Genomic DNA, 10,832 nt, shown 5'->3' on the forward strand with positions numbered 1-10,832 from the left:
AGAATTTTGTCACAGTGCCTGGCATGAGATGAGTTATCAGTAAGCACTGTTTTCCTTCTCTGGCAAGTACAGATGCAGGGTAAATAGTTTAGTATTTGAGAACTCAGGTTCTGCTCTCAGAACTAAATTCAGTTATTGGCATTCTCACTTATTAGATGTGAAACCTTGAATAAATTATCTAATCTTCAATGACTTCACCTATAAAATAAAAATAAGTAATATTTAACATGTTGGATTATTATGGGAGTTAAATGAACTTATTCCAAAAATGTACTCATTTTACTGCCTATAACAAAGCAATCTTGTAATTAACTGCTAGTATTTGAATGGCAAAGTAAAAGAACAGCTATGGGCGTGGACTGATTTTGGATTCAGAATTTAAAAATGAGTAATCAAAATAGGCATCCCTTTAATTGTAGAAAGAGACTCAGAATTGCATGTCAAATGGACAGTGTCAACAGATGAGAGTTGACTTGCTAATCCAATATGAGAAAAGGAGTGTTAGATGTTTGGGAAAAAAATCATCAAAACATGGGTCCTTGGGGTAATGTCCATATAGCTGAGGAAACCTCAACAAAGAATCCCTTTAGGTAAGATGGCTTTGGCCCAGCAAGAGTTTCACAGGGACAAGTAGAGAATCTAAGTTTTCATTCTCATCACTGTTAGAAGGCGGGAGGGGGGGAACACATCTTCTCCAACTTCCAAAAATTCATTTCCCCAAATGCACTGAAAGTGAAAGCACAAGGGATGGAACTCCGATCCAAGGGAAATGTTTATCAGCAGTCCCTGACTCCTATTCTCCATCAGTTCTTGAATCAACTCCTTCAACAAAGGTCAGGTGCCCATATTGCATGAATGTGGGACAGAGAAAAATATGTCGTATTTTGAGTGTGGAAATCTGAGTCTAAGAAAGTGCCTTTCTAACCTTTCTAGTTGAAGAAGAAATCATTACTTTCAAAGGTGGTCAACTCGAAAGGCAAAAAGTAAAAAGGTAATTTTATTGCCTTCATTTGCTCTGGTTCTACTATTGTCATGGTTTTTATGATCTTTATTCTAAACTACAACATTCTCCATAAAATTTACTGGAGAAAAGTAAAACCCAAAATGAAAACTAATTTCAATTTCCTTTTTGTTTCTTTTAGGGAAGAAAATAGACTGAGGATAAACTACGACTCTTTCTAATGAGAGAGGAGTAACAACACAATCCTCTCCAGGAGCTGACAGTTACCATTTCTCATGTTGCACTTAATTTCTTTTTAATGTAACTTCTAATCCCTGCCCTAGATTTATGAATTGGTATTGGTCACCCAAAATTAAAATGCAGCTTCAGGATGCCCTGTTGGGAATCTTCCCTTTCTCCTCAACCTTGGCACAGAGGCTGACTTCATTGAGTTTAAATCCAAGTAGTAATTGAAGGAGGATGAGACCTTACATGGCAGGTCAAACATGACACAGATCATGGGCTCCTCAGAACCTTGGAATATCCCAGGAATAGTAAAGTTCATTAAAAAGTTCTCAAAGAAGGTAGAAGATCCGGAAGAGTAAGTATCTTCAAAAACAATATTTTATGATAATTATTTTTGAGATTATAAGTGATACATGTACTCATAGAAATTTCAAGAAATATAGACATGTATAAAGAAAAGAATTACATAACCTATCATTTAACCTTGAAAAATTGCCACTATTTTTATTTTTACAGGAATTTTTCTGTTCCTTTGTATTATTTACTTTCTTTACAGAAATGTAGATAAAGAACTACGTAATCCCTTAATACACAGAGAGCTCTATAAAGAACTTTATAAACCTTTATTATTCAAGGAATCAGCATTATCTTATTGCTTTTTTCTAGATTTTTTTCATTTGGGTATAGTCAACATTAGTTACTTTATGTTACATTAGTTATACAATGTTACATTAGTGTCAGGTACATAACAAAGTGATTCAAACTCTCTATATGTTTTTAAAAATTTAGAATCCCAATCCCCATCTATTCCTTTTGAGTCAGAATCTGTATTTTAACCTGATCCCCAGAAATTCTTCTGTATTGCTATGATTAACTTGATTATTAATTTTTTCTACATCTCTAATTTTTATTTAATGTGTACAGAGGTTTTAAAAGGTCTAGATATTTCCAGATTTCCTGCCAGAAAAAAAAATTACAAGTTTATATTCCCCCCAACAGTTCTTCTGAGTGTCATTTCATTGCACCTTCACCAACACTGGTATAATGATGACCTATGCTAATTTGAAAAGCAGAAGAAAAATTATCTTTTTCAACTTTAAGTTACCAACCTTAACATCCCAATGTGGGATGTTAACTTCCACAATTTTTACACTGACATTACATATTCACCTCTTTAAATGCCCCTTAATTTTACTGAAAGGAGTATTTCTGGTTTTTAAGATATTTCACCATGCAGGAATATAAATATATGTCCCAAAACATCCTTTGCATTGAAAATTATACAAGAATTCAGTAGGTAGTTAGTGAAATTGTATTGTATCTTTGAAATCATTTAGATCAGTGATTAGCTATAAAACCAAATGAAGTTTAGAAAATAAACTTGAAAGGACTGTACCAGCACATAAATGTTCAATAAATGCTGGCAACTGACAATTAAAAGAAAATGAACTAAAGTGCATCAAAGACAGCAGTCAAGAAGTTAATGCTGTTATTTAAATGATACACGTACTGAAACTATGGAAGATGGGCAGTATTACAGTCAGCTCTTAAATTTTCCAGGGTCAGAAATACCAAATCATATTGTCATCTTAGAAGTAATTCTATGGGGAAAAAGTAATAAATGATGAGAAAGAGAGAGAGAGACAGAAACAGAGAGAGACCAGTAAAATAAAGTGATTATAAAGAAAGCATGAGTTTCTCTAAGGAATTTAGTGAGCTTTTCACTAGACTAAGACCTAAATGAGAAGGTCTTGACAACACTAGCTGATAGCATTGTAGTGAGATGGTCTCCTCACTTGCAATGTTTATAAGATTTAAAAAAAAAAAAAAGACTGGGCCATTTCCTGCCCTCTGGAGAGAGAAAGACATGAAACCCATCAATCTAAATTAAAATATGGCCAGCTCCAAAAAATCATCTTCTTTTCAAAGCATGAAGAACACATGTTTAAGAGAGAATTGTTATCACAATTTAGCAAAATAGCACTCAAAAATTATAAATAAACAAAAGTTCTCAGACCCAGACAAATTATATACCCAGATGCAGAGAGACCATGACTAGAATCTCTATAAAGGGTTCTGGAGAAAGAAAAAAAAAATTTTTTTTTAAACTGAAATTGAGTAAAGGTACCAGTTTTTAAGCCCAAAATTTGCTTCTAAAAATTTTTCATAAACCATCCATTTAATAATATATGCCAGAATGTCTTCCAGAGTAACACTGTCATTTTCACCACCTTTGTACTACTTATATATTTTGAGCTTAGCCATCTATCAACAATTGTTGATAATAATAGATGCTGACATAGAAAAATTTTAAGTGATATGAAAAAGAATTTTCTCATGTTCTACATATTTTAGTCATAGATGAAATATGAGAAATTTTATCAAATTTATAGGCAACAAAAATAGAAAAGAAAGCTAGTATTTTATAGTCTTAAGATCTTAATTGATTGAAACACTTGGTAAAATTCAGTAATTATTTTTTAGGATTATTTATTTATTTATTTATTTGACAGAGACAGAAAATTCAGTAATTATTAACCTCTCTCACTTTGAAAACTCAACGACACAAGCATCAGATAGGACCAAACTTGTTTTAAAGAAGTTCTTGTGAATAAACTCTGAAGACTTGGGCAAAATAAAAATTTAATAACAGGCAAGAGTATAAAGTTACTGTCTTAAAAAATCTAATGTCAACTTAAGTCCGCCTGAATTTCTAGAGCAAAAAAACTTATGACACGTATGCTCTGTGTCAGTCACACAGTATGAGGGGTACTGTGTTCGCTTTTAGTAAGGTCACATCTTCCAAAGGGTGCTGAGTGAAATAAGTCAGGCAGAGAGAGTCAATTATCATATGGTTTCACTTATTTGTGGAGCATAACAAATAGCATGGAGGACAAGGGGAGATGGAGAGGAGAAGGGAGTTGGGGGAAATTGGAAGGGGAGGTGAACCATGAGAGACTATGGACTCTGAAAAACAATCTGAGGGTTTTGAAGGGGCGGAGGGTAGGAGGTTGGGAGAACCAGGTGGTGAGTATTAGAGAGGGCATGGATTGCATGGAGCACTGGGTGTGGTGCAAAAGCAATGAATACTGTTACACTGAAAATAAATAAAAAATTAAAAAAAAAAAGACAACTAGGATAGTGAGCATTCTGTAAATTATGTCAAATTCAGTTAAAGAAACCAAGAGTGCTTAGTATAAATTGAGAAGATTCAAAGAAGACATGAGTCCCTTCCTCAAATATTTTTAACTGATGCTGTGTAGACTTATTCTTTTTTTTTTTTAAGATTTTATTTATTTGACAGAGAGAGAGAAATCACAAGTAGGCAGAGAGGCAGGCAGAGAGAGAGAGGGAAGGAAGCAGGCTCCCTGCAGAGCAGAGAGCCTGATGTGGGGCTAGATCCCAGGACCCTGGGATCATGACCTGAGCCAAAGGCAGAGGCTTTATCCCACTGAGCCACCCAGGCACCTCTGTGTAGACTTATTCTGAGCATCAGTATAATGTAATGAAAGAACACAGATCTGCCAGGACCGGCACTTACTGCCTTCCTGTGGCTCAATTATTACTTCTGTAGTTGTTGGAAGATCAAGAAGGATCATGCACAGTCAAAATCCTGATGGACTGTGTGCATATAGTGAGCACACAGTAAGTGTTAACCTTCCTTCCCTGCAGTAGAAGTAAGCAAGACCAAGGGGACAAATCAAGATGGGAATATGACTCAAGAATGCAAGCGAGAACTAGGAAGTTTATTACAACTTCTCAAAATGAAAGCTGTTCTGCCATTCATTGAGCTCTTTGTCATGCATTGTTCCAGCAGAAGCTAGATGAACAATCCACAAGCAGGCTGAAGACAGAGGCTCTTACTGCTGGCAGGAAGAGAGACCACAGAATCCCTAAAGTTACTTCCTGCTCCAAGATTCAGTAAAGTCAGATCAATAACTTTGTAGATCCCACTTTAACCCATGATATCTCTGAGGCCAGTGATTATAAGCAATACATTATTCCAAGAAATACAAGGTCAGATTTGACAGTTTATTTCCTCCAGAGTACAAAGAACAGAATCCCACTTTTTACTGAAGTGAATCCCTAGGACATAGCCCATTGAATCAGTTGTCCTTCATGCTACAAGAACAACTGGAAAACAGAGATTCAGGCAGGCAGTGTAGAAATAGAATAACATTATCTAAGTGGTAAAGAAAGTTTCAATAACAAAAAGTCTTTAATAAATCAAAGACTGCAACAAATAGAAATATAGCACCCCAAACTGCAAAGAAGCATGCCTGCAGCCCCCTTACATGTCCTCACTGTCTATCACACCTTCTTAATACCTTCTCTTTAAAAAAAAATTATTTTCATTACTTCTTTAGTTATTTATCTTAATTTTGCAGAAATGGGTAAAAGGTAACCAGCCTCCTCACAACAGAGAAGCTGAACATTGCATAGAAGAAAAGTCAGGTAAGAAAAATAACTACCATACTCAGAATGATATTTGTGTGCCTTTTAACTTCTTATTACAAAGGGAGAGAGAGAGAGCACGCCATGTAAAAATGAAAAATAAAAGGGAAAAAAATCCACAATCCCACAAAGTGGTATAATTTGAGGGGAGTCTGGGATACGTCACACCTCTCCTCTCAGATGATGCAGTGATGTCTACAGCACCAACAACTATTCTTTTTTTTAATTTGGTGCACTTTTTCTCTGGAATGGGAGACATTCTGGACACATCTACTCTGAAGTTCCCTTAAAATAGTGACAGTAAAATGAAAACCAGAAAGCATGGACTTGTGTCCTGACCCTGTCGCGGACTGGTTTGGAAATCTCAGGCATTTAATCTCTTTGAGTCTTTATTTCCTCATATATGAAATGGGGGCAAAAGTCCTTGCTGTGGCTCCCCTATAGAGTAATTAAGAAGCCCCCCCAAAAGATACACACTAGACATAAGGGTTAACTTGCTCGAAGGAATCCCTTTCAAGCCACCCTCCCAAAGTGCGAGTTGCCTCCTACCAAGTTCAATGGAATGAATATCCATTTCCTGTTGTTTAATGACTGCCTCCTTCACATGACTGAGGCAAGGAGTCCTGCTATTAGCTTGGCATGTCCTAGAGCTGCAACCACAAAGCTTGAACTGCAACCCCCATCACACTAGGAGAAGAGCTGGCGCACCTCTCCTCCATCCCCAAACTCTGAGACTAGAGACAGGACTAAACCAGGTTTCCTTCATGTTGATATTATATCCTGACACATTAGTGGAGGAGTTATCACTTCCCGAATCCTATTGCTAGAAATAAATAAATAAATAAATAAATAAAATTTAAAAATAACAACTCAGAGCTTAAGGCTTGAGGTGCCTTCTTAAAATGTAATATCCTAGATTTTGGTATGCCACCATGGTTATAGTGAGCAAAATAAAAGGGGCCTGCATGCCTGTAATATATCCTAGGTCTACAAGTTTCCCCCATAAATGTTGCTCCATTATATTTGGTGTGGGTGCCATCTTGTCATGTGCCCTTGTGTGCATAACGTGGAAAATGAAAACTGCCAAAGTCTTCACAGATGCTAGGGGTTCAGGTTATGCATGAGTTTACTGGATTTTCCCACCCAGAGAAATGGGTGTTTTAAGAAAAAGAGAATAGAACATTTGACTTCTGAGCTTCTAAAATGGCAAAGGAAGAAAAAGGTGAAACAGAGATAACACACCATATTCCAAACTTTTTCTGGGTTTAACTTAATCTCAGTCAAGACTTAAAATTTAGATAATCTTCTCTCTATTCCCTTGTATTCAAAAGAAGAGCCAGAATTTTTCCAGAGCTGAATAAGCCACAAAATCCAGAAATACAAGAGGGAGAAAAGGACGCTGATTTCCAAAAATCTGCCTATTTTGAAATAGTATTTGTTGGTGCTCCTCTGTTATGATCCCTTGCATACGTCTGATCCTCATTTTCCAGGACATCCCACAGAAGGGCCAGGCATGGGCCTGGTAGGTAGGTATGGGGGGGTAGGGGGGAAAGGATCCCCCAGGAAGTTCTGCAGGTCAGAAGTATGTAGCCTTAATACCCACTATGATGTAGCCATCAGAAAAATGATCCTATCATCTAAGACTGCAATGGTGGCCTTGCCAAGAAACAGTCTACTGAGAAGAAGCCTCTAGTGTGTCTGATGGGCAAAAAAAATGGCCTTCAAAAGAAGCTTCTAAGGGAGTTGCATTTGTGTGGTCTAAGAGGACTGAGAAATGTCTCTTACTCATACACATAAACATGTACTCACACAGGACCACAACACACATAAGACATGTCCTGAGCCTGTCACTGGCTAAAATTCCACAAGGAAAAACATTCTTTAGCACTTTAAAATAAGCCTAATTTATAAGATTTACAAAGGAGTATAACATCAAGCAGAATAAACCCTGAACAGTTTAGAATAGCTTATATTTTGGTAACATTTTATAATTTTTAAACTGCTTTTGCATATATAATTTTATTCAATTTTCAGTTCATCCTGGCTATGGAAGTATGATTATTCATATTTTAAAGAGAAAGAAATGTAGTCTCAAAACTTAAGCTATTTCCTGAAAAAATACTCCTTAGGCAGTACAAAGCCTAGAACTGTAATGTCTCCAAATGTGTGCTCTGCCATACCAGTGGGTCCCAAACCCAGGTGGAGCCCACACATTTCAAAGGCTCCCTCAGATGGTTCTAATAATATCAAATCCTGGAGCCCATGTGGCAGCATCCTACACACAGAGAATAGATACTGATGGCCTATAAATGGTCACTTAATGTAACTAAATTAGAACATGCTTAAAGTCACTCTGTTGTTATTTTCATAGCTGGCTTCAAAGCCTCATGTTCTCTCATTTCTATCACTTATCCTATAGCACTGTTTTGTTCTGTTTTTAAGATTTTTTTTTATTTATTTGACAGACAGAGATCACAAGTAGGCAGAGAGAGGAGGAGGAAGCAGGCCCCCACTGAACAGAGAGCCGGATGAGGGACTCGATCCCAGGACCCTGGGATCATGACCTGAGCCGAAGGCAGGGGCTTTAACCCACTGAGTCACCAAGGCACCCTGATAGTACTGCTTTGTTCAGTAAAGCTGTCAATTCTAATCTGTTTTGTAGTTGAATTGCCAATGTCAATGTTTATATCTTCAGTCAGCCACCTATTTGTACAGGCTAGACAATGGAGAATGTTCTCCAAAGCTGGGCACAGTGGACATCTCAATGAGAGATACAGAAAGGAAGTACCTGAATTTCTATTTTAACATAAAGAAAACTTTTTTCAAAATATCTACCAATATTTAGTATATAGATTGATGGTGGTCTGTATGCAGTTTAAAAGTGAAGAGTCAATTATAGAAGAGTATACTCAACAAATGTATTTTTGGAGCACCCAAAAAAAAAAAAAAAATAGGAACCCTTGGTCCAGGCTCCCTCTCCTATCAAGAAAATGCGCTGTCTCCTGGGGAGGAGTCAGGAGGCATAATTCCCTCCGTACATGTAACTTCTGCTGTAATCCTCACAGGACAGAAGGAAATGACTTCAGAGGCCAGAAATATTTCTCACACTGTGAGTGAATTCATCCTCTTGGGCTTCCCTTGCCGCTGGGAAATACAGTTCCTCCTCTTTTCCATATTCTTTGTGACTTATATCCTGACACTCCTTGGAAACATGGCCATCATGTGTGCAGTGCGCTGGGACCTCCGGCTGCACACCCCGATGTACATTCTGCTGGCCAACTTCTCCTTTCTAGAAATCTGCTATGTCAACTCTGATGTGCCCAACATGCTGGCCAACTTCCTCTCCCAGACCAAAACCATCTCCTTCGCTCAGTGCTTCCTCCAGTTGTACTTCTTCTTCTCACTGGGCACAACCGAATGTTTATTTCTGTCCATCATGGCCTATGACCGGTTCCTGGCAATCTGCCACCCCCTGCACTATCCCACGGTCATGACTATTAAGTTTTGCAGCAGCCTGGTCATTTTTTGCTGGGTCTATGGTTTTCTCTGGTTTCTGATCCCAGTGATACTTGTTACCCAGCTACCATTTTGTGGCCCAAACGTAATTGATGACTTTCTGTGTGACCTGGGTCCTCTGCTGGCCTTGGCTTCAGCCTGTGTCCCAATCCCAGGGACAGTTCTCATATGTGGCACCATGAGTTCCCTCCTCATCTTCGCTACCTTTTTCTACATTATAGGTTCCTACACCCTAGTGCTGAGGGCCGTAGTGCAGGTGCCCTCAGTTGCTGGCCGGAAGAAGGCCTTTTCTACCTGCTCCTCTCATCTGGCTGTTGTATTTCTCTTCTATGGTTCTGTCATGATGACATATGTGAGCCCAGGGTCAGGACAAGCAGAGGGAATGCAGAAGTTCACTACTCTGTTCTACTCAGTTTTGACCCCCTTTTTCAACCCCATGATCTACAGCCTCCGGAATAAAGAAATGAAGGATGCCTTGAAGAAAGTTCTAGGAGTTTCATAAAACTGTCTGTAATGTTAATGTCTTATTCCCAGATGAGTTCAGACTGTGAGCTTCCTGTCAGTAAGCAGTTAAGAAACTGGCAAACAGATGTGAACATTTTGAAGAAGGTGTTTCAAAATTCTAAATATCCAGTCATCAGTGAAGCCTTTCCCCAGGTGAAATTAACTGTCTTTTCCATAGCACATTGTGTGTACTTCTATTGAACATGATTTTCTTCCTGTGTTTGTTAGCTATTCATAAATCAGTCCTACGTGCCTCCCTATTCTTAATAGACTATCAATTTTTTAAGAGCAGGGCCTATGTCTTACTAATTTCTATAACTCCAGAACCCAACATCACACCTAGCACAAAAATTTCAATAATGTCAATTTCAATAAAGAAAATAAATTTGTTCATATTTCCTCACTAGATTCTGTCATCATTGTCATCCTATCAACAGCCAGAATAATATCTAAAGAAATTATGAGAACTCCATAACAATCTGTATTTTACATATCCTACAGATGAAATGAGAAAACTTCTAGAAATATGTGAAGTTAGTCTAAAGTAGTTGGACCAATCATTAAATGATTATCAAATCAATGGAAGAGCCTCACCAAGATGAAAGTTAATCTCTTAAGAAATTACCTGCTTCCTTCCCTTCGTCAAGCCCTTTATTCAATAATGCAACTGCTTTGTTTTATTTTCTTCTTACTAACCATGCTGTCACTCCTGCACATTTGAAAATACATTATACAACTCTTACAACTGAAAATGTGGTTTGGGGATCATTAGCTGGGCATCACTGGGGATCTTCTTAGAAGGTAGAATCTCAGGACCCATCTCAGGCCTATTGAAGTAGAATCTGCATTTTATCCTCATGAGTTATTACACACACTAAAGTTGGAAAACCACTGATTTACAGCTGATTCTCTGTTGGCTCACAGTAATCACAACCACATGTACTTCTAAAGATAGCTACCTTCACTCAAACAGTTGTTCGCAACTGTTTGACTCAGATTTGGGGTGGAGTATAGACACAGGTATTCTGAAAATCTCCCTAGGAAATGGTAAAACAGAGAGAGGGCCGGGAATCACTGCATTCAAATTTAGGGACTTCTATGGGGTGCCTGGGTGGTTCGGTCATTTAAGCATCCAACTCTTGATTTCAGCTCAGGTCATGATCTCAAGGTT

The 10,832-nt window shown here is 37.8% G+C and overlaps 1 protein-coding gene across 1 annotated transcript; it reads left to right on the plus strand.

The window, feature by feature from the left end:
- Window positions 1-8,717: 8,717 nt before the first annotated feature.
- LOC122893267 (olfactory receptor 11H6-like) lies at window positions 8,718-9,659 on the plus strand. Its single transcript, XM_044230167.1, has one exon. The coding sequence runs from the start codon at window positions 8,718-8,720 to the stop codon at window positions 9,657-9,659; it is 942 nt and encodes a 313-aa protein (XP_044086102.1).
- Window positions 9,660-10,832: the final 1,173 nt, after the last annotated feature.

Source organism: Neovison vison, chromosome 13 (genome assembly GCF_020171115.1).
Source record: "Neovison vison isolate M4711 chromosome 13, ASM_NN_V1, whole genome shotgun sequence".
NCBI lineage: Eukaryota > Metazoa > Chordata > Mammalia > Carnivora > Mustelidae > Neogale > Neogale vison.